The sequence below is a fragment of the Anastrepha obliqua genome, chromosome 5 (assembly GCF_027943255.1).
Source record: "Anastrepha obliqua isolate idAnaObli1 chromosome 5, idAnaObli1_1.0, whole genome shotgun sequence".
NCBI lineage: Eukaryota > Metazoa > Arthropoda > Insecta > Diptera > Tephritidae > Anastrepha > Anastrepha obliqua.
In genome coordinates, this window is record NC_072896.1 from 391,662 (window position 1) to 412,509 (window position 20,848).

A 20,848-nucleotide genomic window follows, 5' to 3' on the forward strand; every position below is an offset into this window, starting at 1 on the left:
GACGCTGATGCAGTACCTGCTTGCTGACTTCCGCCGCTGCTACCGAATGCGCCAAGTGATGCAGCAGCAGCTGCATTTGCTAAAGTTGCTGCTGCAACGGCGGCAGCCGCTGCCTGTTGCTGTGTCTGAGGTGGTGGTAAGTTCAGTAAGGATTGCAAGTCGGTTGCTCGAGCTGCTGCAGTCGCTGTTGGTACTAGCTGTGTTTTACGATTGACCTGTTGCTGATGCTGCTGCTGTTGCTGTTGCCGGTTACCGTTATTGCGCTGACTGCTGTTGTTGCTGTTGGTGTTATGTTTGTTGTTATTGTTAGTGTTGTTGTCGTTCGGTTTACGGCTACCACTACCACCGCCATTCAAATGCATCAACATCAATTCAGTGCTGTTATGGGAGTTGAAACTGAAACTGGTGGTGGTTGTGGTTGTGGTGGTTGTGGTGTTCTTGTTCTTGTTGGTGGTGTTGGAATTGAACAGGGAGGGTGGTGTCGGTGTTGTTGTAAGGTTTATTGTATTGGTGGCGGTGGCATTCATAACAGCAGTTAGTTTCGTTAATAATTACGTTTGCTTTGTTTTATTCGTCTTAAAGCTGACTTGAAGCACACGGTTGCCCAGCGTATAGCCATTGAGCGATTGTATAGCGACTACAGCCTCCTCATAGTTGGTCATGGTGACAAAACCGAAACCTTTGCATTTATTTGTCTGCAGATCGCGTATTACCTGCCGTACCGGAAGCACCAATTAAAACAAATCAACTCTATAAACACCCGCATAGAAACTAATCAATGGAACTGTAACTCACCTTTACCGACTGTACAGCACCGAATGGGCCAAAAAGCTGCCATAACACATTTTCCTCAGTTTCGGGCGCCAAATTGTAAACAAAAATGCACCAGCCAGAGCCATTGATGGGATTACCGGGTAGCATAGTGTTGGCCAAAAGATCACCAGCTAATGGCGAGTAGCGTGAAATCACTGAACTGTCGAACACAACATTTTTACACACAATGCTAACGGGTTCAGCTTATTTTAAACGTCATCCATCTACCACTTACCTGTAACGACTCGCTGCCGAAGGATGTATGGCTGCAGCGGCGGCAGCTGCACCAACAGCCGCAGCAGCAGCTGGAAAGCCCCGTGCCCGAGCATTTTGTGGTGTTAAATAAGCGGCAAGGGGCTGCAATGACTTGTTATTACTAGGGTTATTGGCAAATTTCACAATGATGGGATCGGTGGCATTTTTCGGTATCGTTCCATTTAATTCCTTAATGGCGCGATCAGCTTCATGGCGTTGATCGAAACGTATAAAACCAACACCCTTCGAGAGACCTGAGAAGTAAACAAGTAGCCGAAGGTGAAATAGTTCTTTTATATCATTATTCATTCTGCAGTTGAAATATTCAGTTCAAGGAAAAATTATACTCAATTCATTGTCTTAAATTATTATGCACTCTATTATGCGTAGCGATAAGAAAACATGATGTGGGAAAAAGTGTATGAGTATTACACACTAGTCTACAGATACTTAAGCGTTTGTTTAGTAAGTTTAGTAGATAGCTGTTAATAAATATTCTGGTTTATTTTTCAATAAAAAATACGCATGTTTATGTATTTAAGACTTCGCTTGGCTTTGACTTAGCTCGTTGAAATGGTTTCTTAACGGTATGCGGTCACAGTTCGATTCTAATTGGACCGCAAATCGCATAAAATTGAAAAAAAAGTAATCGGTTTAATGTCAAGTTGGATATTTAAGTAAAATCTAGTAATGAGACATTATTCGCTTAATAAAACTATTGCCCAGGGATTAAACTGGTCGATTTAGTTAGTCGCTTCGTGATCAACCAGATGGTATAAAACTAAACATTATACTTATGGCGGTCGTCGTAGCCGAATAGATTGGTGCGTGACTACCATTCGGAAGTGCACAGGTTCGAATCTCCGTGCATGAAACACCAAAATGAAGAAAGTTTTTCTAATAGCGTTCGTCCCACAGCAGGCAATGGCACACCTCCGAGTGTTGCTCCGCCATGAAAAAGCTCCTCATAAAAAATATCTGCCGTTCGGGATCGGCTTGAAACTGTAGGTCTCTCCATTTGTGGAGCAACAAGACGCACGCCACAAATAGGAGGAGGAGCTTGTCCAAACACCCAAAAAGGGTATATTACTTTTGTAACGCCATACTAAGAAAATGATAAAACACGCGAGCAAATAAAGTGTTCTAAATATTTTACTTACACTTCTTTCTTTTTTAATCGGCCATTTGCATTGCTATATTTTGATTAAAATCACTCACCTGTGATATTGTCGCATAAAATTCTTGAGGTAATTATTTTGCCATATGGACTGAATAGAACTTCGAGATCGGGTTGCGTCATATTTTTGGGAAGACCAGATACATATAAGTTTGCTCCCTTAATGGATTCTGAGCTAGGACGGGCTATTGAGACCTGCATATATTGAAATAATATTTAAAATAAATGGGTATACAAGATTTACAAAAATATATGTTGGACAACTTGCTTTAATTGTTTTATTTTGCAAACGCAAACCATTGAGCGAGCTGATTGCCTTCTCGGCATCTTCCTGTTTTACGTAATTAACGAATCCATACCCGAGACTTTGACCTGAGCAAAGGAATTTAATATGCAAAATTTATTGAGCTTATATTAGTCATATGTATATTTGGCTTTTGCCCTTGCGCACCTGTCACCTTATCTCTTATCAATTTGCAGCTCTCGACTTCGCCGAAGCTAACAAATAATGAGCGTATCTCTTCTTGCGACATAGTTTGTGGCAGGTAATTAACAATTAAGTTCGTTTTTGGGTCACTTTCCATATTGTTGTTATTGTTGTTAGTACTTGTATTGTTATTATTGTTGTTATTGCTGCTAACATTTGTATTAGCCGCTGTTGCTGCAGCTGTTGCGCTACCACTACCAGCACTAGTTCCCGAGCCACCGCTGCCGTTTTGCTGCTGCTGTCCTTCGACCATGTTATTACTGTTAGCGCTGGTAGTCATCATTTAGATACACAAAATAGTTATTTGAAAATTGTGGTTTTCGTTCCGAACAGAATACAAAAAGATAGCACAGAAATGAAGAAAAGATATTTGAACAAATTATGTTGGATTGAAATTCCGTGAGAATATTTCTAGCAAAAACGTTTAAGTCAAAAATATGTGATATTAAAATTTAAGTTTTTAACTATGATTGTCTTTGAAAAAGTAAATGTTCTAGTTTTGTTTGTTTTCACTGGCTCGAGTATAATACTGTTTGTTAGTTTCTTAATTCCTTTCACGATTTATAAGTTGACATCGATTGTAGACGCAAAAGTGCAGCGCTGAAAATAAATTAAAATTATGATGAATTGTTAAAACAATAATAGGGCATTCGCATAACCAAAAACAGACAGAGAGCGCAAAAGTTTCATTAAAATAGGTTTCAGCGAATACCAATTCATTCACACTGCTTTTAGTTACACCAATTTCGTGTAATCTATTTGGGCTATTTACCTGTTTTAATCACGAAAAACAGTCATTGCTTCACACTTCTACTTTTTTTTTATAAATTTGCAAAGGTGGGTATAGCAAGACTTTAAATTTACAAAAAAGTTGTATTCCCCTTTTGCTTTGTAAATAGTATTTGGTTATTACTATATGTTACTTAAGTATACGTGGCTTCTTTTTTTACTTTTTTTATGCAAATATCCCTACATGCAGTTATTGTTTCACACGCGAAATCTTCAACGTCATACACTACCAGTTCATTTGTTGATTTAACTGAAAGTAAGAAGTAAAATATGGATTTAGTTTACATACCTACATTTGAGATATTAAGTGATTCAATTAATGGAAATGAATTCGATCGCTGAATGTAGCTAAATGTTTAATTTATGAAAAGCTTCAGAATTAAAATAAATTTTGGGAAATGCTTAATCCGACAAAGAGTGGAAGTTTACAATAAAAAAATTAAAAAAAATTATTAAAATAAGAACATTTTTGATTTTGCTAATGACATGAAACTCAAGATTAGTACAAAGCACTCGCAGAAAACTGTATCAATATGTCATGGAAAAGACATGCATCGAGCCCAAAACTCAATTCAATACTAAAAACTGCCCTGGCCGAAAGGTTTACGCGTGACTAATATTCGGTTGCCCAGTGTTCGCAATGAAACTGTAGATCTTTCCATTTGTAGAACAACACAAAGGCGCACATCACAAATTAGATAGTGGTTCGGTCAAAACCTACCGAATAATTCCGCACCAATTATCTATATTATTATTTTATATATACCATATATATATTGTATATAGATATAATTGGCGCGTACACCCTTTTTGGGTCTTTGGCCGAGCTCCTCCTCGTATTTGTGGTGTGCGACTTGATGTTGTTCCTCAAAAGGAGGGACCTACAGTTTCCAGCCGACTTCGAACTCCAGATATTTTTATGAGGAGCTTTTTCATGGCAGAAATAGAATCGGAGGTTTGCCATTGCCTGCCGAGGGGCGACCGCTATTAGAAAAATGTGTTTCTTAATTTTGGTGTTTTCACCGAGATTCGAACCGACGTTCTCTCAGTGAATTCCGAATGGTAGTCACGCACAAACCCATTCGGCTACGGCGGCCAATTATTTATAGAAGTATAAATGTCGAAGATCATTGACAAAAATCTCTGCCTCACTGCACCACATACCTTCAAACAAATTGCAAACCCATTGAAAAAAAACCATGTTCAATTATCTCTGAATTTTGCTTTATAATAAAAATTAATATTTTTGATTAATTGTAGAATATATGCAACTGAATCTAGTGGCCCTGCAATAACTGGCTATTTTATGAATAGTTTGTCGTTTTGGATTATCCCCAAAACATTAATCTTTACGAGTCAAACCTAGCAGAGTCCAATCGCTGCATCGAGGCAGTCAATTTTAGCAATTGGACGATTGATAGAAGAGATGTATAACATCGTACGCAAACTCCATCTCCAAAAATGGGTAATTGTGTGTCAGAAATAGAAATGACGTTGACAGAAGTATTTCCGAAAAAGAGCTAATTATTCCACCATTCCGAAATCGTCATCAGACTGGGACTCTACGGATGCATTCTTCTTGACAATCACGTCCGAATTTCCCCGATCACAAAATACAGCAATTTTGTTTGTTTACATAGCCTGCTTGATGAAAATATATCATCTCCGGCACTTCTTTCAGTAAATAAATTGTTCGGAAGAATGTTTTCAATATATTCAAGCTTAAAGCGTCTCGTTCATAGCAGCTATTTTGCTGATCTTCAGCAATTTCTTACTGGCCTATTCTATGTGTGAAGTAAGTACGGGCTGGTTTGAGTTGCACTCATAACCGCTTGTATTGTATATGAAATTCTGGCAACTTTGGTAGAAGTATAGCGTTATAACTGTCAACAATTCGCCCGATGCTGCCCTAAAGTCTTCTAAATCAGCATCATAAAAATTTTATTTGCACGATTGCTTCATTCTTGTCGTTGTCATTATCAATAGTAAATTACCGTCAATATCGAAATAATATACGAAAATATAATATTTATAGAAGTATTCACCTTGACCTATATAATTGGCGATTACACCCTTTTTGGGGTATTTGGCCGATATATAGTATGATATTTTTTATGAGGAGCTTTTTCATGACAGACGGAGGTTTGCCATTGCCTGCCGAAGGGCGACCGCTATTAGAAAAAAATGTTCTTCATTTTGGTGTTTCCGAACCTACGTTCTCTCTGAATTCCGAATGCTAGTCACGCACCAACCCATTCAGCTACGGCGGCCGCCGCTTCAGAAAAGTATCAGTTTAGTATTTGCAACAGGGTGAAAGTGATGGACTACTGGCGATTTTATTACGTGCCTCGAGCAAACCCTACGCTTATATAACCCCCTCCTAACCAACTTAGGAATAACTTTACACAATTTTTAGTTCTTGTAGATTTCGTTCGAATGACGTCATAAATGTTGATGTGACTATGAATCTGATGGAGCTATCGTAACAGTGACTACTCCCACGTTTTGATGAGAGAGCACCTCGGTAGTTATCATAATTTATTAGAAGTATATATAACATCGCCATGATTTCGGTTGTTGCATTGCCCCTATTTCACCTCCTTACAAATAAAGAGTTTAAAAACAAAAATTTTTTTTTTTTGTTTTGCATTTTACGTAAAATACTAATCGTAGGTCATGTGGCGATCTACCGCAAGGTGAGCAAAATATTCGACGGCTTACTTTAAAAGAATTTAAAGCAATGAACTGCGGAGGACGATAAAATTCTTAAATATTCACGCCAGCTCGTGCACATAAATTTAAAATGGGTAAGTGCGGAAATAATGTTCGCTTCAGATTTGAAATGACGTTCAGACACCAAAGGGGGTCCATAATTGAGGTAATAATCAAATCCGCCAAAAAAGATTACATCTCGGTTCGTATATATGTACATCAATTTTTATTCAATAACAGGAGTGATTGCGAATAGAAAATTTAAAAAACTGGTCAAGAGTTGCAGCAGCTTAAAAAAATTATGTGAACAAAGAAATTGAGTGTTTCGGTAATTTTGCCAAGTATTATATTATTCACCTAGATTTTCTTCTCTAGTTTATCAACTGATTTTAGTAATATTTCGGTTACGCTTTGGAATTTTTCATTGTCGTCCGTCCATATGGATGTTTAATATACATATATATACGCATATTTCTCTAACAACTAAACGAATGATACTAGTAAACCCGCGAAAAAATATAAAGTAGAGAACTATTTTAGTGTCTATAGTGTCGAAAATGACATGAAAAAACAGTGGCTGCAACCTAAACACAATTCATCGATAATAAACACACCAAACATAACAAAAATATAGTAAGTATTTTTAGAACACGCGTGGTATACCAGCGCACCCAACATATGTACAAGCATACATAAATATTCATCCCCTTGCTAATGTGGTAGGAATTGAAAGATCGGAAACAAAGTTGGAAACTCAAAAAACACAAGAAAAAGTACACAACAGCTGATTTAGTTTATTTTCAATTATATGTTTCAAGAATAAATTTTCTAAAGAAAAAACTCGTTGGCAAAAATAAAAAATAAAGGAAATAGATGCGCATGTGGTGGTGCAGTGGAGGCTAAATGATGTTGGCAATAGTGTTTCTTATGATAAGTGAGCGGCAAGAGCATTTGACTCGACCGGCGCTGCTCAGCTAGTAAAACCATTCCCCCCAACCGGGAGATATCATGACTTGCCGAACATATGTTAAAATATAGACTGACTGGTGTGTATTTATGGATAGACTACAAGCGCATATTTTTAGCCGACTTCCTTAAGTTTTCGACACAAATGGATTTGTTGTTGTCGCAGAGAATTTTTTCGATATGATTTTTGACTCTTGCACACGTAAATGCAGTGTCATGCATTGCACTTTTGCACTATTTGAACTTTTATTGTATAAGAATTTATGCCGCAAAATAGCTTTCGGTCTTTATTTGATCTATGTCGCTCTTCGGCCGAGGCTTTTATTGGCTTTGCGTCCCCTCGGTTTGTATCAACTTCTGCTTGCAATAATTAAATAAACAAAAATTAAATTTCCAATATGTATGTAGGTACATATGTACATATATTGCCTGGTTACTACCTCTTTTATTTTCTTTTTATAATAATTTATAATTATAATAATTTTTTTTATAATCCAATTTAAGCAGTTCTTCGCACATACGAGCACAAATCTGAAATAAGTACCTACATATGTACATATACATATGTATCTATGTAGGTATTTAGGTGGAAAACAGACAAATTAAGCAAAGGTGCATAGCAGAAAATATTTTCGCAATTTTCCACTTTCAAAAGATGAATTCGGCAAATTTTTTTTCGGTTACGAAACACATTTGAGGTGGACATAGAATACCAAAGTGTTTTTGGACTGACGCAATCTACTCTATATTATTTTAATTGAAACAGTTGAGTTCACAGTGTCTATTTGTGATATTACGTATATAATGAAGAGAATTACTTTTTACTTTATTCCTGTATATGCGTATTCGCCGTATTTGCTGATGTTTTTGTTGGTTTTGTAGAAAAGCGAACACAAAAAACCGGATCAGAACTGAACACAAATTAATTTTAGAATTTTTTTAGAGTTTTTTTGATTTATAATTTTTTTCTGGTTTGTTTTTCTTGTATATATGATAAAAACCGAACGAAACTAAAATGCAGAACGCAAACCCAAATGAAATTAAGGAAAAAATCAACTGAAAGTAGAAAAGAACGCGTTCCTTCCTTCAACTCAACTGAACGGAAATAAACTAAAAGCCCCTAGTGAAAACTTTGAAACAGAATTATGTATTGACATGGGGGATATTGCAGAGAAATTCAACACATTTGCTGTAGTAAAATAGTTTGAGAGGCATTTTAGACGTTCATATACAAATGTAACGAATATCAATGTGGACTGAGAGTCATTGAACTACTGAAAATATATTTATTATTACTGCGCAGGCTCAAAGGAAATGTGACAAATCAAGAGAGGTAGGAGATAAACAAAAAAAACCGCATCGGGAGAGCCATCTTGTAGGGTGTTTAACAATTTACGGAGAATTAAAGCCAAAATGAAGAGTTGTGTATCTAATTTTCACATGCGATTTCAAAACGTTATCCTATTCAAAATGAAAACTTTTATCTTTAAGGGGACCCGGTGGTCAAGAATTTTCAAAAAATTGATTTTTGTTTTTGATATTTCGAAAGAATAGGCTTTTAGGAATATACTGTCAAGTTTTTGGAAGAATATTCCCAGTATTTTCGATTCTACAGCCGTTTTAGCAGGTAGAGTCAAATTCGTCAAGCGACCACTCTCAAAACTTTAAGCTCAATTATCTCAAAACTACTTTTTTCGGCCAGGTGTTATCAAAAAAAAAACTATGCAACCGAATCGTCTGAAATTTTAATATGTTGTTCACAACATCAATGGCTACCGCAGAAAAAACCGATTTTTAGAGTGTCAAATTCAAAACCGCGCCATTTTGTCAGATTTTTTCTCATTCCAGTACGGGACATAGCTACAGTCATACTGAATAATTTTTTTGAATTTTGTTTTTCAGATAAATAGAAGAGCCAAAATAGACAACATCGTCAAAGGTCCAATTTTTCATTTTTGAATGTAAAAGAAGTTAAATAAAAAGCCTAAAAACTTTAAAAATCGTTTTTCAGATTTTTTATTTAAAAAAAAATTCTTGAAAATACCCTAAATTTTCGAGCTCTTGACCACCGGGACTCCTTAATGTTAAATATCAGTAAGAAAATACATCTCTCCATGGCTTCTCAAGTATATTTGAATAGACATATGCAACCTTTTTCTGCGCTGTTCATACCTGTAGAATTTACAAAACTGTTGCAAAGACGTAAGGAATGGTGAGTTTCGTAGTAACGCTTTAATAATTTGCATATAAGTACATACATATAAATGATTCTATATTCAGAGTATAATGCGTAAACAAAATTATATATTATATATAATAAATAATTTCAAATCTCTGAAATAAATACTTATAGAGCTGTTTTTGGTTACTAAGGTTAGGGACGTCCTAAAATATGTACGTACAAACTCGTACATATACTCGATTGAATAAATATTAAGAAAATAAAATGGGAACAAGTGGCCGCATGTGCTTTCATAATTAAGTAAAGCTGGGTATGCAGTTTTATGGCCCTTTCAATTTTAGTGTGTGACTCAAGTCGTTCAAAAATTGCATTGGTTGTTGCCAATTTTTATGCTTTATATGAACTTTGATTTGCAGGCTTTTGTCATACAATGAATTGTACTTTTATACAAATTGAAAGAAGAAAATTAAATATAAAAAATGCCCGAAATATTGAAAAGATACTGAATTATGTGAGAAGTGTGTATGCATAGTGAGAAATGTAATATTTAACTTTAATCTTTGTAGTGACTCAAACATATAGATTATTTTTTTTGCTCTCAACATACAAATTTCTAAATTCGACTCTTTTTCCGTACACATTTTATTAATTGGAGAATCCGATATGTAAAGGACTATTTAAGGGGGATTCTTCAAGACTTGTATAATAGAAAGAAATTTGTATATGAAAATATGTAAGCGTAAGAACTTAAAAGAAATAACAATAAACAGCTGGCATGGAGTATTGTAGCATTGCCTTCCTACCCTTCCTTCCAAGGATATACACAGGAGTATAAGTATAACAATTGTAAGTATTGGACGTATTTTACTGCATGTGTTTTGTTATTAATTTTCTATTTAGAAACCTAAAAATGACTGTTATAAAAGCCAAGGCAGTCACACCTACTTCTGAAAAAAAGTATGCCTTAATATTTCAAAACTACTCTGTCACATTTAATATTAGAAAAAATAAGCCATGGAAACCCTATACTGCAACAAACTGTAAACTGTTAACTTAAATCTTAACTTGAAAATAAATTTAAAAAAAACTCAATGTAGACTTTTTATTCCAAAAGAAGTTCAGTTCATATTATTATAATACTTATCTACTTGTGGGAACAAACAAGAATGGGTTACTTCGAGTTTATCCTCCGATTTGTGATGTGATTCCGTACAGCGGATAGTTTTTTACGAGATGATTTTTTCATAACAGAAATACAATCAGAGGTTTCCCAATGTGTCTATAAGAAAACTCTGTTTTTTATCATTTGATATTTCATTGTCATTTAATGGTATGCAAAAACCATTCGGCTACGGCGGCCATTAATATACTCTTTATAATTACAAAATCAGGAATAAATGTCAGCAGTTATATGTATCAGCAGTCAAGAGGCCGATCTTCCCCCTAATTTCTTATTCATGACTGAATACTGTCGGATAATTGAGGTACCCACCGAACAGAAGATGCTTTTTATGAGAACGTTCTCTGTTGCCTCGAAGTTTCTTCAAATAGCTGGGGGCAATTCTCACCAAAGGAATATATTTCAAACAGTGGAGAAATTAGAGAAAACGTTCATAATAATTATGCTTACAAGTGCACTCTTTAATAATCAGTACTGTTTTATACATAAAAGCCAGCGACTTTTGCCTCAAAAATTATCATAATAATCGATACTAATATGATGATAACATACTTGCATATCATAAGGAAAAGTTAAGAGAAAATATGTAATAAGTCGTAACATATGTACGAGTATGTACATACATACATATGTATGTGTATGGCACGAGTGCATACCCTACGCTTTACATATGCCTATCCTACTAGTATGAATATAGGTAGTAGATGTAAACAACACAAAACATCAGAGCTCTGTAAGTACGAAAAGTAAACAAAACATCACTGAGCAGAGCAGCAAGAGCACATTGAATGAGTACTAGCCGGCACCGTAGAGTAGTCGGAGGGAGAAAAGACAGAATGAGTATAGCTTAAGAATAGAGTGCGTAACGAGGAGGTGAGGATAACAGCCCGCTCCTAAAAATACAAAATAACGTTTGCTGTTGTTACAAACTCTTAGGTGTTGGATTAGGGCTTTCAAATCCACATTAGGATATCTTTTCGAAGTAACAATTAGTCGTCTCTAACGTTTGAACCGAACAATTTAACACGTCGCTAAAAGGTAAAAATATTGCATTTGTCAGACTCAAGATGGTACATATGAATGAGAGTTTATTTTCAATATGAGTCAAAGGCCATAGCACCTAGTATTTTTGTATTTTAGTATAAAATTGTACTATTTTGTCTAAATTACTTTTACAATTTTCTTTACTTTAATATATGAGTACTATAAGTTCATGCATGTGAGTTTGGAGCTACATAACAGAGATGCCAACACATATTTACGGAAAACCAAAATCAGAGATTCGATATATAATATGAATGTACATATACATGTACATACATGTTGGAATCAAAGCAAAATTCTCCAAAGTAACACTGGTTCACAAACAAAAAATTTATCTCGAATAGACTTGCGATGTAAAAGAAAACATCAAACTAATAGCAGACAAGCCAAGGCGATTATCAGTTATAATTGACATAAACTTACGAAAAAAAATTATATATAAGTAATACATGCGTGGGCGGCCGCCCTAGCCGAATGGGTCGGTGCGTAACTACCCTTTCGAATTTCCGCGAAACACCAAAATGAAGTGAGAAGTCTTTTCTTATAGTGGTCGCCTTTCGGCAGGCAATGGAAAACCTCCGAGTTTTCTGCTATGAAAAAGCTCCTCATAAAAATATATGCCGTTCGGAGTCGGCTTAAAACTGTAGGTCCATCCATTTGTGGAACAACAACAAGACGTACGCAACACATGGGAGGAGGAGCTCGGCCTAACACCTAAAAAGGGGCTAGCGTCAATTATATATATGTATATATAATACATGCATTTTACATATGTAGGCTAAAATATCAGGAGATAATAAAATGACCAATATGTATCTCATTCGCAGACCGAAGGAAAATAGTTGCATTTGAAACGGAACGCTCCCACAGTTCACTCATCAATGCACATGGGGGAATAATACAAACAGGATTGATTTTTTGATCCATTGGAAACCTCCCATGTTTGAAAGTTAGCCCCAGTCCACCACCAATCACTCATGTGATTTCATTCCTAGCGCTACGTCAAGCCTTGTCTATTATGATAAGTCAGCTATCAATTTATCACTTCAAATCCAATAATTGGAGTGACTTTCATGGCCTTTTATGGTCTTCCTAAGCCGCATTTGAGGTAAATATATACAATTTTTCAAGCTACTAAACCAAAATATTCGCTACTTTACATATTTTTTTGTGTTATTTGCAAAAAATTGTAAAAGTCCAAAAAACATAGTTTATATCATTGAAAAAAATTAGTATGCAAGCTTACCAAAAGCTCAAAATTTTAAATTAAATTAATTTCCACAAACCAATTTCGAATTGAACACCACTACAAACACATATTTTTACTAGTGCAACTACGACTCATTCATAAATTCTATTACCAAAGAGTTGTGTATGCAATCAAAGTGTATACCAACTGCAAATTCATAAAAAAAACTCGCACATTGACTACGGGAGAAGCATCAATTAGTGGGCAGAGCAACGTTGCCCAAATAAAAGTAAATATGTTTTGTTACGCTGATGATTACAAAAATAGTTTTAGGGTGCGGCAACGTTCAAATTACAAAGAAATAAAAACCAACTGTAAAACTAGTAGCTCTTGCTGTTCGTGCGAATGCTCGGCTTGTTTCTGCTACTGGCATGGCTGCTGCAACGCCTATAACTATGCATGTACTATTTGTATACGTAAAAGGCTCAGGAAAATACAGGTTTATGTATACTAATATGAGGTTTTATGAAACTGTTTGGAGCATTGTGCGGCAACGCGACGTCAAACGCCGCTGCAATGTGTATTGAAATGTAATTTTCCACATAGCCAAAAGCGGGTTTCAGGAGTTTCTAATTTATGAAACTTTTATTTCATTACTGGTGACTGAATCTGGAACTCTGCCGTTTTACAAAATTAAGTCCAAAGAAAAATAAAAAATATAAAAGATGATCATCAGATGAATGCAGCTGCGTGCAGCATCACTTCAATGAGTATATGTGTACGTAAAGGTAATGGTGTTTTCCCTGAAGTTACGAATTATGGGTGTAAATGGGAAGCACCATTACACCACCCAGTTTACAACGAGCTCGCCGACGACTCTATTCGTAAAACATGTGTATACATTGAAGCGCATACAGTGCAATGAGGCAGTGCAACGGACGGGAAGCTACATAACAACATTAACATCCCCCTGCAAATCATAAGCACAAGGAACACTCTTGCGGGAAGGCAGAAATAGACGCAGCAGCTCACGAAACCAATTCACGAATTCACAAATGCAAAAAACAGAGTAAAATCCATCTCTATACATTCTCAGATACATACATACATATGTATGCACCAATGCATATATATCACAGTTTGGGTGTGTGCATTTTGCAATCAGGAAAATTCAAATTTTTGCGGAAAATCAATTGCTCTTCCGACCGCCGATTTTCAACCGAGAGAAAACGCCCTGATAATGCATTATATTCATTTATTTTAACAAATAATAGTCAACTATTTTTAAAAATTAAATTCACTTAACGACAAGCTTTGCTCAATCGGTATTTGGAATCAATTACTCTTTTCGTTGTGAAAAATTTAACAAATTTGTAATCCAAACACATTTATTTTAATGTATTTTTCACTTTTTTATGAAATGCCTCCACATTCGGCGCTAGTTTTTCTTAGTTTTTGGTTGAAAACTATTTAAGCACATCAATTTTTCGCCTTAAGACAATTATTCACTTTAAGCTATAGGTATAGTTTAAATTTTTCACATGCACATATACACATATATTTGTTTGATAGAACCAAAATCGCGTACACAGAAAAACTCAACTTGCTGTTGGAGAGTGCAAGAACTAAATGATTAAAGGCGAACGTTTACCGCTGGCAGGATAAAATTGCATGTACCGAACATAGATCCAACATCGACACAAAGACGCGGGCGGTGAGGAAGAAACTCAACGAAGCAGCAGGACACATAAACACGAGTCGGCGGGTAAAGTACAGGGAAATAAAAAAACAAGCTGTATCACCAAAGCACTGCAACTCTGAGATGCAGACAGTGGAATGAAGAGACAAAAATAAATATAAAAATATTAAGAAAATAGTGGACTTGAATGAAATATTACATAAACAGAGAATTCTAAGATTTCATGGCTCTTACCTGCCTTAGAGTTGTAAAACCGAAAGTAGAATTGGTACATCTTGCTTCTCGATGCTTACATCACGGAGTACCTAATAAGATTTTTGCAAAAGAGAGACGCCATGAATATTTGTCCTATAAAAGCAGTTTTTTTATGCCCTTAGATGCAGCCATCTACTCGTGCAGGGTACACCTTAAAGTTCCCTTTCAAGAACAGCGGTACTCCAGCCAGCTTTAATGCCCACTTCAATTCAACCTCTCTTCAAATATATGATTCTAGTTATCATCTCTGCGGAGTAGTTTATACCCTTTAAATTTGCTCATTGATGCAGAGACATATGGAAATATATTACAATTAGCTACAATTATTGAAACATATAACGGCAAAATTTGCGACAAATCATATGCATTTGGCATTCATCTATGTAAAGTTAGTTAAAATACATTTCACATGTAGGACGAAAAAAGCTGGGTTATTATGCATCTGTAATTTTTTTAATCACCCAATCAACAGACAGTCGAAAGTAATGTTTATTAATACCTTTGGAAGTCGGGCATGTAGTTGCAGGCTTTTTCCAATTTTAAAATGATAATACCCACGGTTTGCAAAGCAGAGTGAAAAACAAAAGCAGTGCAACTTGCAGATATGTATGTACATATGTATGTCCATGCAACCCTTAAATTGTTCTACATTCACAACTACCACAAATGATGTATGTTGATAACAACATTGGGACTAGACCACCAATTCCAGCACGGATTCAACACATACACACATACACACAACGTGCACAATAAAGAAATGCAATTGTCGCTCCTTGCTTACTGGTGCAGGCGCAGGAGCAATTTTGTTGTGGTAGGTTCATAGCCGCACAAGGCAGAGAATATTTTGTGCAATAACAAATGTTTTGTAGGTGCATCTATACACACGAAAGCGTTTCGCGAGAGCTAGTGGTGGTGCGCACAATTTGTACATATTTACATATTTATATACATTTATGGGTGTTAAGGATGTATGGCGGATTTTGTGAGAGCGCAAATTGACACCAACATTAAAAACTAAAATCAACAATGCTGTTGTTGCCGCCACTATGTAGTTTGGCGATTCGGAGGTTCGCTTTGTATTCATGTACGTACACTTGTACGTACGTATGTATATATATTTGTAAGTAAGTACATTTTATGTGAAATCTAACGCATGTTTTACTTAGTCGGTCGGTCGGTCGATGGAATAGACGAAGGTCTGGTTACTGACGATGCTGGTTGGTTGGTGCGAGTACTAATACTAGCGTTTTGCTTCGTTTTTATTCGTTGGTTGATTCGTGGGTTGTTTATTCATTTGGTCCTGACTCAACTTGACATCATTTGTGTCAAAAGACCATTGAACTCTGTCGTTGGTGTTGTAGTCGTCGCCCACATTTCCCTAAACACCGACAGCAGCAGCTACAGAAACAAGCGGCACAGGCAACAACAAGTGACTACATATGTACATAAATCTATAAAGTATGAACACATAATATATATGTATCGTGTACATATACAGGGTGGTTCATGTAGTGTTTTTTATCATGGGATATTTTGACAGTGGCAGCTCTTCCCCGCTGGAAATCGTGGCAGCAAGCCAGTATCGTATCGCCCCGGAACGAAAATAATCGATTTATGCTTGAACAACGTTGGGGCGTATTGAAAACCTATTTTAAAAGCCAATGTTGTGTAACCCAATAAATGCGTTCATTGAAAAGTAGTCAATCATATTTTCTGACCAAACCCATTTTCATCTCGGCAGTTTTGTCAACAAGGAAAATTGCTACATCTTGAGATCGCTTGCACGTGTTCGTCGAGAAGCCATTGCATCTTCAGAGAATCACAGTTTCGTTCGTTTTGGTTTTTGGTTTGATTTTTCAATTTTCCATTGTAGTTTTTCCAAACAATCAATTTTTTTCTTGGCTTAAAATATGCTTTCAAGCTTTTAAAATACGACGCCAAAAGTTTAGTTTCTGACATCTTTTACGGAAATACTTAAGAGATTCTACCCTAACGGCTTTTTTGGGTCTATAAGACTTTTCAAAATTTTAAATCTGCTTTTCTCGAATATCATTTTTTAAAACGACTCGTACAGCAAAATTAGAAAAAATTAGAAAATTTAACCACAACTTTGAAATAACGTTCCAAAGTGAACCACGAAGGGGATTTTCGATTAGGTAATTTAATTCACTTGTTACAGTGTTGCCATTTTACAAACTTTTCTAACAAACTTTTACATGTAGTTAAATATGTACGTATATGGTCAATAAATATCCCAAATACTATTACATTTTACCTTTCCTACTACCCGCAAAAATTGTCAAAGAAAAAACTTTATTAGACTGCTACAGTAGTGTTACCCCTTAAATAAATTATTTTTTATAAATTTAGCCTTTCTAAGCAGGAATCCAATAAAATTATAAAAATATCATAAATTTGTTCGATATTTTGCTAACCTTAAAATTATTCTGAAAGTTTTCTCCCAAATGATATAAAAATATTGTTGATATTATTTTCATTTATGCACTTAGTTTAACTCACCTCACCACGGGCTCCATCCATAGCTGTTTTCCATTTCTCTTGCTGACAAGACATGAAATGCACTAAAATTACGCATTGAGCGATGTTACTTATTTCGATTCTACGCGTTCTCTACAGCGCTTGGTCCCAGTATTATATAAGACTTGAAAAACGATGCTCGAGATGCAAGCAAATTTAATCCTTCCAAATATACTGATTAATGTGAAGAGGTTGCAAGCGGATATGCTGAAGGTACTGCTACATACCCGGAAATGATAAGCACAACTTTAAGCTCTACGTCACTGGGAAATGTACCGTTGGGATTAATATTGTCGTTTGATAATTCTACCAATCCATGCAATAATGCGATTAAATATTTTATAGATTTGTTGGAAATTTGCTCAACACAGGATATAGTTTTGCAAAGGAGTGGGGATATCCTGCATCGACAAAATCACATGAATTTACGTACAAATGCAATTGTCCAGTTGAACATGTGACCATGTTGGTCGCACAGTGTATGTATTAAAAACCAAGGAAAAAACAAACGGTGCTGGATGGAGTCGTATTTCAGGTAATTGCAAATTTAACGGATGTACGAAGGGATTCTTGAAATTTATCTTGTAATTATATCAAGGGTATTGATGCAACGGTGCTGCGTTTGTTTAAAGTTCAAGTGATGATTGCAACATAAAAGGTTTTTACAATGAATTTCACTGTTGATCGACTGTTGCTGCATCCGTAAAATGCACAGTTGGCAAACGCTGTTGACTCTGAATTTGCCAAAAATCAGTCACTGCTGGCAGCGATGAAATACACGCCCTATCGGTTGTAAGGTATAGTTTAGTTGTTCAAAGATAGCTCATTTTGCATTCATATTTCTCGAAACCACAACAATTATCTGTAAAAGAAAAAAATATTCATACACATTTGAAAATTTTAGAAAAACTTGAAATTATTTTACTTACATATCTACTTACTGCCTTTCAGTTCATAGCTACGCCACTCCCTTTGCTTGCAGACACTATACTTTAACTTTTATTGAATTTTAGAAATGTCAGCAAATTATTTAGGACTTTTCGCGCCTAAGTTATATAATAATTCAACAGAATTTGATTAATTGTGTGGGTGATTTTATGACCGTATAACGTATTTTTCACCATGTGCTGCCAACTTACACTGTATATTTCGTGACAGCGAATCGCGTTGCCAACCACATCTTTCTTGTGTTCGAAACAGGGCACTTCAGAATAAAACTTTATGAACTTATAAATATTTACTCACTACTCCCGAGCCACACGTGCAAGGGAAGGTCTAAAATGTTCGATACATTTGCAATTCTTTACCATGAACTCATGTTTTCAAACTGCTGTGGTATATAAAGTAAGTAAATTTCACACCTTCAGGTTCCAAATATTTTTGACGTGAACTTGCACTTCCCACAAGCATTTGCATGCCATCTTCGAATTTTTCTATGATAATGCGATCATCTACTTGCACGAGTGAATTCAGTGTTTAATGTTGGGCATTGTTTTCACGTAAGTAAAGGATTATTATTGCAAAATTCAGGTACGAAGAGTTAGGGGCTTTTATGATTGTATCCTTTGCATCATTTAGGATATGACTATATTACAACAAATAGAGAAAACAGATTCAACAGACTTTTGTGAGAAAATATTTAAACCAGTTAATTGAAAAAATTGCTGTTTTTAAATAACTTTTCAATTTTTTATTGAAATTTATAAGAGTTGAAGTTTGCTTCCTTGCTTCCCTTCGTGTTTTGTTTACTCTATTCAATATTTCAATATTTTGTATTTATTAGTTGCCATTTTTTGATTTATCAACTACAGCTGCATTGAACGAATGCTCATATTGATGTTGTTGCATGCTAATTTAATGTTTGTTTTCATTATTCCAACATATCCAATTTTTCTTACAATTCAAAGATTTTACAAACTTAAATAATAATAGGTAATAGTATTTATTTAATAATAATAGTAATAATATACAATACAATAATAATTATTTTCAATATTTTGTATATAATAGTATGTATAACTGCATGAGTAGTTTGTTGATTTTTTTCCGCTGTTTGCATGGTTGGTTGATTTTATATTTGTACAAAATATACGATTTACTTACGAACAATTTTGATACTAATCATTCATATAATTATTTAATTATTGCAATATGTACTTTATAATGCATTTTATAATTATCATTAAATGTTAGTTTTGACAATTGCAATTTCGGTTTCTAATTATATTTAATAAGTTAATTCAGTTAAAACAAAACTTTACAAATGCAACGTGATAATAAAAAATATTTCATTTAATTAGTATACAACTATCCTAAGAAGCTTTTCAGCCACAATTTTGACGCATTAATATGCATATGTTTTTTAACTTTCAACTTATAAACTAATGTACTACTCAAAGAAAATTATATCTTCACATTCAGCACTGAAAAAATATTATTTAATAATTGAATATTTTTTGTATGTTACATCTCATTGGATATTTGTTTGTTTATCAAAAAATATAGTTTGTTATTCATCACTAACGCTATGTTAAGTATATAAGTATATTTATATTAATTTGCTTATGATACAGTGAAGTAATTGTTCCAATGGATCGCTTCGCTTTCATTTTTTGACTTGTTTGGTATGATGTTTGCAAAATTTCAACGGGGTGACTTAATAAATACTCATTTTGTTGATGCTTTACATATGTACTTGCAAATGCCGCTGTTTGGTTCTTAATTTACTAATTTCGATTTTACTCTATATCTATTCCCTTAAGACTTGCCATTTAAATGTATGTATGTATGCACTTTAGAATATTCTTAAATATCTTTATATATAAAACTACTTTTGCTTACATTAACTTGTTGTTCTTTCTGTTGCTTGTTAAAGATTGGTTTAGAATGATTTGCTTAATGCTTTAAATACGACTAAGGGGTTTCCTGTTCATGTTCATATTGTTATACGCCCGTTTGTCTCTGATCCTCTTTTATGATTAACCCGGCGTCTATGAGGCAGGGTATCTCATGCGCAGACAACAATTAAAAGAGGTTTTAATAGTATAATACTTGTCTGGCAACACTGCGTTTCAAAAAGATATAAATAAATAGTTGGTGTTTCACTTATTTCGTTTCACGAAATGAAATGTTAGTTATATGGTACGAGCAAAAGACTAATCATATCTTTTATATACAATTTACAGTGGTGTATTAACTGAGTGGTATGGCGTAAAAATGGGCGTTGAACTAATAATTACATTATTTCAGATATTTGAAGAAGAGTTTTAAATGACTTTCAAATTTAAATTTGTTTTATTTGAATTTTTGTTCTATCACGAAAAGGAAAACTCACTTTTTCTCATAGGAGTATCTGCCATACCCATATGCAGGAATTCGCACTATTCTTCTCTTGATTTGCACATTTTGTCATTTTCGATAGACAGACCCTGAATCCCCAATTCCGTCCAATTTATCTATATCGAAAGCATGAATTAAAATGATCTCGCATAATCAAAACGTCAAAATGAGACGGAAAATATGACTTTTTTCTTCTTTTACTTCTGAACTTCAAAACTTG

At 34.8% G+C, this 20,848-nt stretch overlaps 1 protein-coding gene across 1 annotated transcript; it reads right to left on the bottom strand.

Moving 5' to 3' along the window:
• Positions 1-551: 551 nt before the first annotated feature.
• LOC129246831 (ELAV-like protein 2) lies at positions 552-8,289 on the bottom strand. The gene is made up of 8 exons (XM_054885480.1): positions 8,018-8,289; positions 3,505-3,771; positions 2,697-3,332; positions 2,514-2,617; positions 2,287-2,440; positions 1,049-1,322; positions 796-973; positions 552-713 (listed from the first exon to the last, which is right to left on the bottom strand). The coding sequence occupies exons 3-8, from the start codon at positions 3,013-3,015 to the stop codon at positions 552-554; spliced, it is 1,191 nt and encodes a 396-aa protein (XP_054741455.1). The 5' UTR covers positions 3,016-3,332; positions 3,505-3,771; positions 8,018-8,289.
• Positions 8,290-20,848: the final 12,559 nt, after the last annotated feature.